The sequence below is a fragment of the Bombus pyrosoma genome, linkage group LG7, assembly GCF_014825855.1.
Source record: "Bombus pyrosoma isolate SC7728 linkage group LG7, ASM1482585v1, whole genome shotgun sequence".
Classification (NCBI taxonomy): Eukaryota; Metazoa; Arthropoda; class Insecta; order Hymenoptera; family Apidae; genus Bombus; species Bombus pyrosoma.
This window is the reverse complement of record NC_057776.1, coordinates 8,378,129-8,392,672: the sequence shown is the minus strand read 5'-3', so window position 1 is coordinate 8,392,672 and position 14,544 is coordinate 8,378,129. Positions and strand designations below refer to the sequence as shown.

Here is a 14,544-nt window from a genome sequence, read left to right as displayed (position 1 = left end):
CAGCGACTTGAATCTAAGTTATATAATTACAACAATAAAAAATGTAATTCGGACACACAAAACATTGTATGGCTATGTCGTACCGTCACGTATCGGTACTTTTACCTAAACCACTCCACAACCGAAGTTCATTATTTATTGTGAACAACATACAAATGTAATATTCATCTACTGGTCAATAAGCGTTATAAAAAAAAAAATCAGATGGTAGAGCGTTCGCGTAGCATGCGAGAGGTACCGGGGCCGATGCCCGGCGTCTTCAGATTTCACTTTTGATCCTTTTATCAAAATTAGAGCACTTTGATATTGCAAACTGATAGAGAAAATTAATAAAATCGAAGGGGGCGTAGCTCAGATGGTAGAGCGCTCGCTTAGCATGCGAGAGGTACCGGGATCGATACCCGGCGCCTCCAAAATAAATTTTTGCTCCTTTCACTAAAACTGGACTACATTATAAATCTACAATGACAATTTAAAGGAATCAGACCAAAGGGGGCGTAGCTCAGATGGTAGAGCGCTCGCTTAGCATGCGAGAGGTACCGGGATCGATGCCCGGCGCCTCCAAGAAATTTTTGACTATAAAGGTTTTAATTCAAACTCTGTAAGGTAGAAAATTTGCAGAAGCATCTTTTAATTATAAACCCAGAATATTTTGCTATCAGATATTCCACTAGTATTAAATTTCTCGATAGTAATCATTATGGCTATCCGTAACTTTTCACAAAATGGCCTTCTCTAAATATATGTGTAATAACGTTGTTTTCTTCTCTAAACATCTATAAAATCAAGAATATTTCTTTCGTGTATAATACCGCGAACTTCCTATGAATTCTATTACAATTATGTACAAATGGTATTTAAATTGTTCATAAACAATTTTTGTTGAATATAAATTGCATAAAGTGCATTGGGCATAAAATTTCAAACCAATTGAACTAATCGCCAATAGTATCTGAATAGCATGTAAGTAGTATAGAAGTAGCAAATGGCAGTCAGCCGAGTACCGTAGCTGACGTCTGACATCTTCTATATTATACTACTGAATTCTAACTTGTCTAGGAATCCCTTATTTTCGATATAAAAATTAATTTCTCAAGGAAGGTAATCAGAGGGGGCGTAGCTCAGATGGTAGAGCGCTCGCTTAGCATGCGAGAGGTACCGGGATCGATGCCCGGCGCCTCCAAAATCTTGTTTTTGATCCTTTCACTAAATTGGATCACACTGCTGTTCCAAAATGATACTTGAAATAAACCGGATTAAAGGGGGCGTAGTTTAGATGGTAGAGCGCTCGCTTAGCATGCGAGAGGTACCGGGATTGATGCCCGGGGCCTCCAAATATTTTTTAACAATTAAAAAATTAAACTCTTTTCCATATATGATAAGATGCATACCAATAACATTCATCGCGGCATTGTTACCATTCCACTTAAAGCTTTGATTAAGTTGCTACAAGATTAATTTTAAATCAATAGTAAATAATAGGAAAATTATTTAATAAATAATCTATAAACTTTACCTGATAATAACTCAATGGATTGGAGGGTGGTGGTACATTTGGGTCCACTAATTCCATGTTGTGTAACCAGGGCAACAAATATTGCAGTAACAATTGCCGAACTTCTCTTCTAGCTGTTTGAAACCTGTGTGTAATTTCTGCAAATAATATATAATGCAACATTAGTCTTATACATTTGTTAACCATTTAATAAGATATTGATTGACTTAATTCGTAGTACGGTATTTATGTCTGTTTCAAGACTATTTTTGCAGGAATTACTCATCTTTCCTTACTGAATGGATTGAAATATTGATTATTGCATTTTTAATTAACGTATAATAACATATAATTACTTTTAATTAACGCATAATCAAAGTATACTGTTGAAAGAACCATGTACTAAATTCGTAATATAAATGTCCTTAACAATTACTTCAATGCATTATTTGATAGGTATGTTGCCAAGTGAAGTGCAGAAAGAAAGCATTTCTGTTTTTGCTTTTTATTAAGTATATATGTATACACAGAAAACGTGATCAAACAAAAGAGATTACATTCGAACGTGTAAAGTATCGTTCGGAATCCATTCGATAATATTATTTATCATTGTTCATTGGAAATGCTAATCAAAACCAGTACGACAACGTATATTTTCTGTACAAATATACAAAGTAAACTAGAGAAAGAGGTATTAGGCTGAGTTATAAATGGATGAATTATTTCTAGCTGTCTGCTAGCAGAAGGCTTGAGCTGTCTAATGGACTTCTGCCTAAAATGTTGTACACAATAAACACTGAGAAACAGAAACGAACGCATTTTGTTTATTATTATGATAAATGTAGATCCTAAAAATTATATTGCAATGATCAATAACAATCATCATCTTGTACCAATCGTTATTTCGTAAATAATGAGAAAATACTAAACTTACAAATTCACATTGATACGGAAAATAAGAGAAATAATTGCGAAAATAAACGCTATAAATAATATCATATCGATGCATCATCCAATTTGTATCAATAAGTTTATATAAAATACGAGTATATGTTACACAGGGCAATCAACATGACTATAATGTAAGATATAAATGATACAAACTATAATGGATAAAGATATAGTAATCTCGTTTCTTTTTCTCATATCTTACAATAACAATTGAAAATGAATATCAAAAGACTTAGTCTGGCAACTGATTAAACCGTTAATTAAAATAACAAATTATTCCAAAAGAGTATAAATAGCATGATGGTTCTTTTTAAACTGTGTATCCATAGTCAATATTTCCTTCTGAAATGCTTATTAAAAAACATCTGAATTTTTTGTTAAACTGAAGCTGCAAAATCATTTTTGTTACAATGAAAAAGAAACTTACCGCTGAACATTGGCATCGTCAGCTCCGGATGAAGTTGAGCAAGTTGACGAGAAAGATACATTTGATTGCGACAATATGTAGTCGATAGAAGTACATCAAGAGTGCCACCCCTAATTGTACCGTTCGAGGACATTCCGCCGATGGGATTACTTTGTTGTCCTGGTGCAGAAGTAGCTGTAGTTGATGAGCCGCCAACAGGGTCATCCTGACCTAAAGCAAGTATCGGTGGAATTATTAAGGACAGTGCTTCGCGTCAAAATAACTCTGAAATTGATGGGGAAGCGTATAATTAATGTTCAATACAGTTTTATTGCGTTAAGGAAGCGAATAAAACTAAGAGATGCTTTTAATGAAACCAATAAGAGGAGCCAATTTTAAACTTTATGAGAATAAAAGATACATATGAAATATATTCCACAATCTTTAAAACCACATATTTCAAAACAATGTGGAATCTTTTTGAATATTAAAACTGATTAATTAAAGGACGTGAAGGAAAAACTAGCTAGCTTTTCAATCATATTTAGAAAAAAGTATTCCTTAGAGAATTAATACAATTTAGAAATTCAAATATTACATTATAATTACATTATTTATTATATTATAAGATATTATATTATATATTAAATTGTATTATTATAATTATATTATAATTGCAGGAAGATAAGTGTAAATCTACACGCATTATAATTAGCAAATAGAGTAACATTTTTTAATGATAGTGTCGGTAGAAGTTATACAATATCTAATATCATATGACTTGCATTTGATAATAAATATGTTATCTTTTTGCAAAGTGTTCCACGTAACATGTAAGAATTCATATATCGGTTTGGTGCGCAGAAGCTGGATTGGACTTTATCAGGAACGGTTGCCGATGCACCATGCAGAAATAGTCGAGCTGGCATCTCGATGTATACTACTTAACTTTCCCGTCCGTTATCCAGAAAAGTCTTTTTTTAAATAAACAATTCCTCAAAGCATCTGTCATCGATAAACATTTTTAGTACCAATAATACGTGTAAAAAAGCTATAAAAATAAAAAGAAGCATTTAAGATAGTGTTCCTATTCATAAGATTTCTTGAAACTGAACATAATAATAACGAATATAACTTATTAAAATTATAAACAAATAAATTGTGCGCGCACTTTTCACTGCAGTATAGTGGAAAAAGCACTGAATTAATTAAAGCAAAAATTGTGCTGTAAAATAAGCTAAAATAAAATAAAATAAAATATGTTAGTTCAAAGGATTGAAACGTTTCGGTATCATTCAATTCTATTTACCATAACTTATGTGAGAAGTTTTAATGCTGGAAATTGAATATTTCGTTTAATGAATGATAATTTAAACTTACGCTGAATTTTCTAACTTGAAATTATAGCGAATCGTACGCGAGTGACATGCACTTCTTCGTGAACCTTTGAAGACGTCAAGAGAATTTGGCAACACTCCAATACAGTTTTTCGTAGAACGTTAAACAAATACCGTACGTTCCTATTCGCGATATGGAATCGAATAGATTGCTTCTAAAAGCTAAGAAAGAATTCATCTGCTTAAATCAAAGACTGGAAAAGCATAACAACTGAAAAAGTCGTTGAATCTCTCTGATGAATTAAAAACATGTTGGTGCTACGAAGCAATTAAGAGGACCACTATTTTACGATAATGATAAAATATAAGAGAATACTCAGCGTTACAATCCTGATTCATAAAAAATTAATTTTAGAAAATTCAGTGATTTTCTTCCAAATGAAATTTCCAAACAATTATTATCGCGTCATTTCTTTATTTAAAATAGTATTACTAAATATTCTTCTGAAAGACGATTAGAAAAATATCGAGTCCAATATGCTGCACGTGGAAAATATAAATCACACGAAAATGTATTCGCATCTGTGGGATGTCAATTGATGAAAAACGAAAACATAAATATATTTTCGAGCGTCACGCGTCATTGCGAACGCATCCTGCATACGATCAAGATCGATCACTCTCCCTTGTTTAAAATCATCTTGCGAAAATGGTACACGTGCAAAGAGACCTCGTGGAGCTCGACTTAACGGAAAACATATTACGTAGCGTCCAATTATATTACACCCCGATTCTAGTCTACTTCGGTTCACTGGGGAATTGCCTTTCGGTAATCGTGTTTTTTGGAACGAAACTCTGCCAGTATTCTTCGAGCATTTACCTCGGTGCATTAGCCATAAGCGATACCGGTTTTCTGGTATCCGTTTTCGTGGTTTGGCTAAATATGGTAGAGGTTGGTCTGTTCAATAAGCCAGGTTTCTGCCAATTTTTCATCTACTTAACGACTCTTTGCAGTTTCATGAGCATTTGGCTCGTGGTGGCATTCACCATCGAGAGGTTTATTGCCGTGGAATATCCACTGTATCGTCAGTCAATGTGTACAGTGACTAGAGCAAAATTGGCAGTCGCTATATTGACCATATTGGGACTTATACTGTGTAGTCCGGTTTTATGGTTTTCAGCGCCGCGATTAGAGTCTAATGAAAAAGGAAACGTAACCGAGTGCCATTTGGCGGAAGGACTGGAATCTTGGGCGATTGTTTACAACGTAATTGACACGGTATTAACGTTTGCTATACCGTTCACGGTGATCATTATCTTGAACGTGCTGATTGCACGAGCTATTTATAGACATATTAAAATTAGAAAATCTCTAACCAACGAACCGCATATCGTGAAAGAGAGACAACCATACGCTCAAAGTTTCCGGAACAATTTGGCGCAGACCAAGATCACCAAGATGTTGCTCGTTGTCTCTAGCGTTTTCCTTTGTTTCAATCTACCTGCGTATGTTTTCAGAATTCACGCTTTTTTACATGTACGTACAACCAAGAAGAATTGAAACGATTAGCATCTATGTATTAGCGTAATTTCATCAATATTGGATGTAAAAAACATAGTTTCAGGAGGAAAGCAACGCACCCAGATCAGTGGAATTGGCGCAACAAGTTTGTAATTTATTATTTAATACCAACTTTGGAATTAATTTTATCTTGTTCTGCGCAACAGGACAAAATTTTCGAAGAGCGATACGCTGCATGTTTTTGAAACGGTTCCGTAGAAGAAATGTGACTATGACTCAAGTGTCGAATCAAGGAAAGCAAAATGGTACATACGAAATCGATAATATAAAATCAACGTTGATAGCCATTGTTTTTATACACAATATTAATTCATTCATTGATTTATGAAAATCATATTTATTCTCAGGTTCAAATTTTGTACGGTCTACCGCGGGAGCAACACGTCAACATGCGATTGTATTTACGGAACCATGGGAAGAATTTCATGAATTAAATGTAGAGTAAAGCACTTTATAATAATCTAAGAAGTGATATAGTTGATATTTTTGAAGCTACGTTCTTGAACATATTTTTACGTAAAATTTCAAATATAAATATAATGTTAACTTTTCGTTAGAAGGCTGAAATGAACGAACAATTATAAACTTACTGGTCTCCGGTTCTGTAGCGGGGAGAGGACCTACGTTCCCGAAAAATCTTTGATCCAACAATTGAAGAAGTTGGAGTGCTGCGTCGTGAACAGGAGCACGAGGACAACCCGTACTCATTAGGGTAACATTAATGATGCTTGTATAATGATCACAAGGATATTCTCTATAAACATTAAATATACTTTGTGTCATATTTATGTACTAAAGAAATGACCAAATCTTTTTGTACTGTCTCATAATTTGATATCATGTCTAAAAATAAATTTTTCATAATTTAAGATATCTAAATATTTGAATGTATAAATATGTCACTAACCTTGCACTAAAAATTGTTGCTAAGGCAAGGAAACAACCGTCAGCTACTTGTGGAGCACCAGTGTAACATCGATCGACTACCCAATCGAGAAGTGTTCCAATATCGGGGTTACATTCCAACAATAAAACTACTGTTTCTCGAGCAAGCGCATAGATCTAAAATATTTTTCCAACATGTAAAATTCCTGAAGACAACTTATCAAACATAAAAATATTCTGAAATTTACTTTTTCATCCTTGCTTGCCAGTAGTAAATCTAGCCATTGATAAAGTATTGCTCCTTCTTCAGAAAGTGATTGTGGATTGAAACACGACCCACAACATAATAGACCGCTCATAGCTTGCAACGCTGAAAGTTGTAATTCTGTACAACACTTTTCTTCTTCCTGAAGTGAAGATGTACTAGCAAGCGGTCGTCCATAAGGACCTGACCAACTAGCGAATAGCATAAACAAGTTCCGTCTCAAGTCTCTTTTCAATAATGTGTGACATGTCTCCACTAAAATACAAGAAATATGAATTACTATAAATGTTTACTGTAAATGTGTTTCTATGAATAAGGTACTTACATGAAAAGCTCTTGATCATTTTTCTGATGAAATTACAGAAATGCAACTTAATATCACGAACTGCAGGGGCTTCTTTATCAGTTTCGTTTTCTAAGTATAAACGGGCGCCATCGATGTACTCGACAAACGTGGGATGAAGCGATTGTGTTTCTCGATCTAATACTGCAGGGCTATAAAAATATATGAAATTTAATAAAGGGAATGAGATAGTGATGATTAACTATGTTAAAGAGATCGATTACTAACCAAATACCGAACGTTCCATATTCAGCAATCAATTCCAATACTCTCACTAGTTGCAATCTCAATGCATCTCTTCGTCTTCTACGTCTCATATTTTCTTGTTTACGATCAACCGCCTCACGGATGTAAAGAACTAATTCTTCCATTAAATCTCTGAAAATAATGATCATCAATAAGGATACTTCATGCTGAACAATATTTATATTTACTTACTTTAACGCATCGGCATTTACTTTTCCGATTGCTTGCACAGCAGCATCTCTAACATCCACTACTTCACATCTCAATAAAGGTACTGTTAACTTATATAAAGCTGCAGGACTTGCATTTGTACCAGGTGATTTGTTATCACCTCGTTCAGCAGATAGACTATCCGGCGATGAACTATGAGAATATTCAAATTTTTCATATATTAAAGTCTTTTAAAGTTGAACTGTTACAAACATGTAAATCGTGCGCGACTGACAAGTTTAACTTCCGATTAAAGCGATCGGGAACGGTCGTAAGGCTAGATAGAAAGAGTAAATAAAAATATATATTCGTGTTAGCAACAGCAGTTTGATCAGAGAGCTAAAAAACTTGCAAATAAAGAAAACAGTCTCATAAAAAGATTGTGCAAATTACCAACGACCGTTTAATCCCGGGTGACTTCGAAGCATCGTCGTTCGCTATGGTTAATTAGGCTCACCTGGTCCGCTTATGCCTGGTGTAGATGCCGGAAATGGACGGAACGGAGAAGCGACCCGGCAGGGTCTGTGCCCCACCGAGATTCTCCAGGCTCTGACTCAACTCCTTACTCATGCACAACACACCAAACTCCACCGTATGCTGACCACTAGAGTATGCAATACAGTGTACCACCAATGCTCCTTGTATCAAACATTATTTACTGCTCAGAAACTACTACTCTAAGGTCCAGATGTACATGTGCGAGACAGTGACGAATGGCATGCGAAGTAAAGAATGTTACAGGAAACTAAAGCGAAGAGATATGCGCTCAAGAAAAAGATGTGCAATATTGAATCCCGCTCCCGAGTGCAAAGCGCGCCTTGGTAGAAATTGGTGCTCTTCTATTTTATATAAAACACCTTATTGTTACTAATACGATAATGGAGTCCTAGATGTGATAATGTGCATAGTTCATGTGAGAGTAGACAATCTTGCAACGTATCAGACGTTAGGAATATAGATGCCACGTGCGTGCCACAACAGGATATGCATGTTATAATAAAGAATCATATGATTCACAGAGTTCTACACTTTAATTATTATTATAATGGTTTATGAGAAATAAACATCGATATATCAAATATTTCCGAGGTATACAACAGACATAAGCAGACACGACCCCACACCAATTAATACCAAATAAATTTAATTCCACCTGATAATCATTGTTTCATACACGCCTAAAGCTCTAATAATTGAGCTATAAACTGCATCATTTATGATTTTGAATTTGGCACTAATTTGTGCAAATAATGTGAGTTTAGGACTATATGACGACTACACCACTAATGTTTATTGACCTCTTATGTTTTAATATAATGTCTTCAATGTATTTTAAATAATAACATAAAATGGTACGTTATGAGACTAATGTTCGTATAGAGATATTTAAGCACGAACTTACCTTAGGCTGAGATCTGGACTAGCACACCGTACAACAGGGCTTGGTACTGGTGGAACAACTCTGTATCCAAAAGTTAGATAATTTTTCCACACATGCATGTACATATCTCTCTCATTCACAGGTTTCCGAACTGCGGTTGAACTTCTTAATAGAGAAGCTCTATTGTCATTTACAGGTCTAAAAAATTAAAAATAAATACTTTTACTTTTGTAGAATTATAAACATATAACTTTTTACAAACTTTAGTATGGTCTTACGTGGGATCAATTACTGAGAACAGTGAATTTATCCGGGTAAAAACGATAGGCCACGAATGTGCTACAGCAGTGGGACACAATGTTAGCACTCTATCTTTCTCTAAAAATGCAAACAAGCAACTTCCCCATGGATCTGCTCCATTCAAATTTAAAGAAGAAGAACTTTTTGTACTAGTATCATCATGAAGACCTGTAATTTTACATTATATATTAAGGGAGATTATATGCTTGGCTAATGTAATTAAGATGATTATGTCACTGTTATCATCACCTGCTGTCCATACACAACTACTTCTTTCAGCTATCCACTGAAGATCAACGTTAGAAGTAGAAGCAGCTGCTGCTTTTTCAGCAGGAGGTAACATATGATAGCATTTCTCCAAAACTGTTGGACAACAAGCGTCTATTACATCGATCACAGGTTGATCATCTTCTAAGCCTCCTAAAATGAAATAAATGCTTATTCAATGTTTGACTTCTTTATGTTGAAATGCCCCGATGTAATTGAACTTACCTAATGTTTTCAATAAATGTTTAACTTCACGTAATATATGAACTGCTATTCTTCTAGGATAAAGGCGACAATTGCAAAGCATAACTAACGCAAATCCTTCCACTAGATGAAAAACGCTAGAAACAGGTTCTATCTTTTGTCCCGATTCACTTTTCTTAATGTTACTATCTACGCGAGTATTAGTTCTTGCATTATCCACTGATTGCTCCTTAGATCTTATGCTAGGACTTGTTAGTGCATTTTTCCAACTCGTTAGAAGTTGCAAAAGCATTCTCAAACCGTTATCAACAAGTTGCGGAAAAGTATCTTGGACATCTCTAGCAAGAAATTGTGTAAATCCAAGAACAACATCCTGCCTCCAGTCGGGAAAATCTAATACTAAGGTTTGTAGACTTTGATATGCTAATCCACGAAGTTCTTCATCCATGTGGACAGTTAAACGGGATAACAAATCAACTAATTCAGCACCAGTCATTCCATCAGGTATTAATCGAGGAACTGCAGCAACGCAAGTTCGGAAAAGATCTATCCTAGGTTTTCGTTCTCCGGTAATCATTTCATCTGGTTCCTTATTCATATTTTGAGTGCTTGTCATCATAAGAGGTCTGCCATAATGAACATCTAAAGCACGTAGTATATCAACAAATACTCGTCGAACATGTGGAAAATACGAAGACATTCCTATACTTCTTGCTGTATCTTCTGTTAACATCTAAATTTTATAAAATTAAAATCTTTGTTAGAAATATGCAGTTAATTATTTAAATTATATACACAATCCATTTTCCATACTTACCTTATTGAGAAATGTTTTTTTAACTCGCATAGTATTACCGCTTGGTAATACTCCCATCGTACGCGGCATAGGTGGTTCTCCTTCTTTTTGTTGTAAACTATCAGCTACAACCAAAAAAGCTCGAAGTCCAATACTCATACGTTCAGGAGTTAAAATTATCTTCACTGGTCTACCCACGGATAACAAATCAAATACTATTTCTCGCATGGCAAAATCCAATCTTTCCTGTGCAATGAATTGAATGATTTTTACAAAAATATTCAGTGGGGTATCACGTGGTACTACCGCTTTTGAACCTTTCGGGAACAAAGAATTTACTATACTTTGTAATCTACTTTGAGTAGCTGAATTACTCTCGCATTTAATACGTATCATGTATACCCAAAGTAAACGATATAAGGCCTCTGAAAAATAAATAGAAATGTTCAGACTATTTTATTATAATATAAAATCTGCTTATATAAGAAATTATTTATATACCTAAAGCAACACGACACATCTTAGGATCTCGATTCTTCAAATGCGATAGGCACATTGCTAGAAAGTAATGCCAATTTTGCAAAAAAAATGTTTTCTGACTGACACATAACAAACAAGTTACAAGAGGAAAAAGGGCCAATCTATGTTTTGATTTTGTACACATATCTAACGTTGTAGAATATAACATTTCTACAAAATTCTTTAGACAAGGTACATTAACTTCATTTTTGACAGCCTGAAATATAAAATTAATATCACTTATACGTGTTAAAATTTTAATATAGATATTAGTGATGTAATGTTATAAGCTTACAGCTGCAACAGGAACAAGTATCTCAACGAAAAGTCCAGCCAAAGCATGTTTGACATCTTTATCTTTTACTTCCAAAAAATATTGTGCACACTCTTGCATAAACTGAAATGAGGCCTCAAATTCTTCTATTGGTACCATCTACAATTTTATACATATATGCAGAATATGTACAGAAACTTATACAATAAAAATATTTAAAAACAACTTTTGCTTTTTAATTACTTTTACTCTAAAAAATTTCATTCCCATTAGTAACGAAATAATACTCTGTGTAGTGTGAGGTCCTGGTTCCTTAGCACGTAATTCTTTCAATTCGACCATAAAACGTTTCCTAACTGACATAAATCGAGACTGTGCAAGAACTCCTATTACTTCTGCATAAAGATCAGCAATGATATGAATGTTTGCTGCATTTGGCTCATTTTGTATTCTGTAACACAATTGTAACCTTCTGTAAAACAGTCTGATATTTTATAAAATTTGTATTGTATTATGCTCTTACCCTTCTCTGTATTTGAAATGTTTGAAAGCTATATTTTCTATGTAAGTTACTAAATCTTCATGACCAGGGTGAAATGGTAATTGACGTAAAACCTCTATTAACATTAAACAAAATATAAATTCTACTGCAAGATCTCTTCGTTCCTGAAGTAAATCTGCTTCACTCCTTTCAACTGTCTCTACACTTCCTGATACTATTGTATACATGATGCTGAAATAGAACATTTATTTTACAATTTTCATAATTTTGATATTTAAAACATGTTTTTACCTTTTTCCTTTCTGATCTTCTTTTCCAGGCGCAGGTTTTCTTTGATCGCTACCTTGATCAACTAACTGACGTTCGTACCAATTAAAAAGTGCGCGTAAAATAGAAGGCAAACAATGTTCTGCAACTGAACCAAATGCGGATAACAATTGGTCAAATTGTGGATCTTCTCCTCTTTGTAAAACTTTTGAAAGTGGCTTTTCCTGTAATATATTTGTTGTCAAAAAGAGACCTTGTCTAAATAATAAAATTACTTACATGTTCTGTCATCACTGCTTCCATTTTTTTTTCTGCTTGAGTGGTGAACTCTGCAAACAAAGTACGCATCACGAACTCTCCAGGTCTTAAATCCATATCTCCTATTTGTTGTGATTTCACTGTTTCCTTCTGAGCACCCCAAGGTAACACGACAGTTATTGCACTCACTCTACTGGAACTTGATTCTATGAAAACCAATAAATTTCAATATATATTTATATTTCTTTAGCCAATGTTATATGAGTTGTGTGCTGACCATTGCCAGAAACTGAAGTACTGGCAGTATGAATGCTAACAGCATCGCTACTTTCTCCTTGCGTTGCTCCATGAACAGTAAGTAAATCTTGATTGGGTTCAGGTACACTTTGAGATGATTCTGCTGCTGCTTCATGTAATCCTTCGCCATGTACGGCCCTGGCTTCAGAGGCTTCTGATAAAAATGACAGGTTTAGTCATTGGGAAATTTATATATTAACTAATTCTATAATTTATTTAATAGAAGTATAAAAATATATTGTTTTAAACACAAATATTTTGTATGATCATGTCTAGAAGCTACTACTACAAAAATATTCTCAGTTCTAACACTATTAATTCTGTATGATGGTAGAGACTAATAGATGAAGCCCCATTCTGTAACGTAACAGATGCCCACAATGAACACTAACTTAATTATATTAAGCTTGATAGCTTCATTTTCAGTGCACTAAAATTTGAAAAATTTAATGTATATGAAGAATCAATGAAGAAGATCACAGCATACCAGGTTGTGCCTCATTTCCAGGAGTTGGTTGAGTTTCACCTCCTAAAATATGAATTAATTCATTTCGTTATAATCTTGATAAATATATAAATCAGATAGATACATATTAAAATATAAAATATATATATATATATACATATATATATATATATATATTCAATTTAAAAAACAATTATAGGCTATAAATACCACATTTACTAACCTTCTGTCATATTGTCTATGTATGCCTTACTTTCAGGCAACATTAATACATGCTAATGTCATACTGTAAATACATAGCATTTTCGTTCTAAAACAATAAAAAAATTATGTTATGTAAGATACTTCTTTTAATATTTACTTTTTCCAAAAATAAAAAATATAGGAGCAGAATGAGATATATAAACACACACACACACATACGTGTATGTATATATATATATATATCTTTGTTTACTTCATTCATTCATATATTAACTTGGCGACGCTAATATATATGAACTTTCTAACAACAATGTTTATACAAGTCGGAATTAAAAAATAAGACAATCATATTTTTATTTCCACGTATTGTCATAAATATATTATGGAATTCAAATATTTTAATTCTTTTACTTGCACAAAATAATACTACGAGATATGTGAAAAATAAAAATTGTTTATTTAAAGCGTAATAAAAGTCTGAGAGATTGCAGGAAGCCATAACCTGAGACAGAAAGTGACATCATTATAAATTTATGAAACAACACGAAAATTTCGCACAAAAGTTTACACTATCGTTATTATTAGACAACCACTACATAATTGAAAATCGTGAAGAAGAAACATGTTATTTACCGCAAAATGCCGTAAAATCGTAATTTAATTGTAAGTCTGACGTTTCATAAATGTCCGGCTTGATTCGTATGTATTCGTCACTTCACAGTTTCATATTCCACACGTTCCTGCATTTAACATACTTTGCAATACTACACTAGAGGGTGTTAGATCTAATTATTAATTAAAAAAAAGTTTCATTGGAAACTATAAAATATGTATAATGTATGTTTACTCGTGCTTTTCAATATTTTTAAATATATTAGAGACAGAGTATAGATTAATTACATAATCTAAATTTTAAAGTTTGGGTATATACTCTAATTGTATATCATGGATAACCTTATTGTATTTTACGTTACAAAATATAGTAAAACAGCTTATTTATTATTACTCTCGGTTTGATCTTAGTTTGGATTAGACAGGATTTATTCTACTGTACCAACTGTGGATACTATGAAATGCCACAGAAACCAT

At 33.5% G+C, this 14,544-nt stretch overlaps 2 protein-coding genes and 3 non-coding genes across 7 annotated transcripts in view; 4 read left to right on the top strand and 1 right to left on the bottom strand.

The window, feature by feature from the left end:
- The window catches only part of LOC122569598 (protein furry), a 23,420-nt gene extending 9,215 nt beyond the window's left edge, over nucleotides 1-14,205 (bottom strand). For both annotated transcript variants that reach the window (XM_043730863.1, XM_043730866.1), the window contains exons 1-24: nucleotides 14,089-14,205; nucleotides 13,475-13,561; nucleotides 13,273-13,314; nucleotides 12,766-12,939; nucleotides 12,510-12,694; nucleotides 12,255-12,454; nucleotides 11,985-12,194; nucleotides 11,705-11,912; nucleotides 11,483-11,620; nucleotides 11,170-11,404; nucleotides 10,690-11,093; nucleotides 9,894-10,605; nucleotides 9,651-9,821; nucleotides 9,380-9,569; nucleotides 9,123-9,299; nucleotides 8,178-8,324; nucleotides 7,703-7,873; nucleotides 7,493-7,642; nucleotides 7,247-7,416; nucleotides 6,905-7,176; nucleotides 6,679-6,833; nucleotides 6,362-6,525; nucleotides 2,874-3,083; nucleotides 1,517-1,653 (exon numbers count right to left, since the gene is read on the bottom strand). In XM_043730863.1, the coding sequence (XP_043586798.1) occupies nucleotides 1,517-1,653; nucleotides 2,874-3,083; nucleotides 6,362-6,525; nucleotides 6,679-6,833; nucleotides 6,905-7,176; nucleotides 7,247-7,416; nucleotides 7,493-7,642; nucleotides 7,703-7,873; nucleotides 8,178-8,324; nucleotides 9,123-9,299; nucleotides 9,380-9,569; nucleotides 9,651-9,821; nucleotides 9,894-10,605; nucleotides 10,690-11,093; nucleotides 11,170-11,404; nucleotides 11,483-11,620; nucleotides 11,705-11,912; nucleotides 11,985-12,194; nucleotides 12,255-12,454; nucleotides 12,510-12,694; nucleotides 12,766-12,939; nucleotides 13,273-13,314; nucleotides 13,475-13,517 (4,665 nt within the window). In that variant the 5' untranslated portion in view covers nucleotides 13,518-13,561; nucleotides 14,089-14,205. The remainder of the gene's footprint in view (nucleotides 1-1,516; nucleotides 1,654-2,873; nucleotides 3,084-6,361; nucleotides 6,526-6,678; nucleotides 6,834-6,904; nucleotides 7,177-7,246; nucleotides 7,417-7,492; nucleotides 7,643-7,702; nucleotides 7,874-8,177; nucleotides 8,325-9,122; nucleotides 9,300-9,379; nucleotides 9,570-9,650; nucleotides 9,822-9,893; nucleotides 10,606-10,689; nucleotides 11,094-11,169; nucleotides 11,405-11,482; nucleotides 11,621-11,704; nucleotides 11,913-11,984; nucleotides 12,195-12,254; nucleotides 12,455-12,509; nucleotides 12,695-12,765; nucleotides 12,940-13,272; nucleotides 13,315-13,474; nucleotides 13,562-14,088) is intronic.
- On the top strand, nucleotides 341-413 carry Trnaa-agc. Its single transcript has one exon. It is a non-coding gene; the product is annotated as a tRNA-Ala (tRNA).
- Trnaa-agc lies at nucleotides 492-564 on the top strand. The gene has a single exon. It is a non-coding gene; the product is annotated as a tRNA-Ala (tRNA).
- Nucleotides 1,111-1,183, top strand: Trnaa-agc. Its single transcript has one exon. It is a non-coding gene; the product is annotated as a tRNA-Ala (tRNA).
- Nucleotides 3,104-6,469, top strand: LOC122569601 (neuropeptides capa receptor). Of its 2 annotated transcripts, none has more exons than XM_043730873.1 (4): nucleotides 3,104-5,726; nucleotides 5,809-6,016; nucleotides 6,119-6,207; nucleotides 6,329-6,469. In XM_043730873.1, exons 1-4 carry the CDS (start codon nucleotides 4,899-4,901, stop codon nucleotides 6,353-6,355), a joined length of 1,152 nt encoding a protein of 383 aa, XP_043586808.1. In that variant the 5' UTR covers nucleotides 3,104-4,898; the 3' UTR covers nucleotides 6,356-6,469. The 2 variants fall into 2 exon arrangements, with proteins under 2 accessions (XP_043586808.1, XP_043586809.1); XM_043730874.1 differs by having other exon boundaries at nucleotides 6,332-6,466.
- Nucleotides 14,206-14,544: the final 339 nt, after the last annotated feature.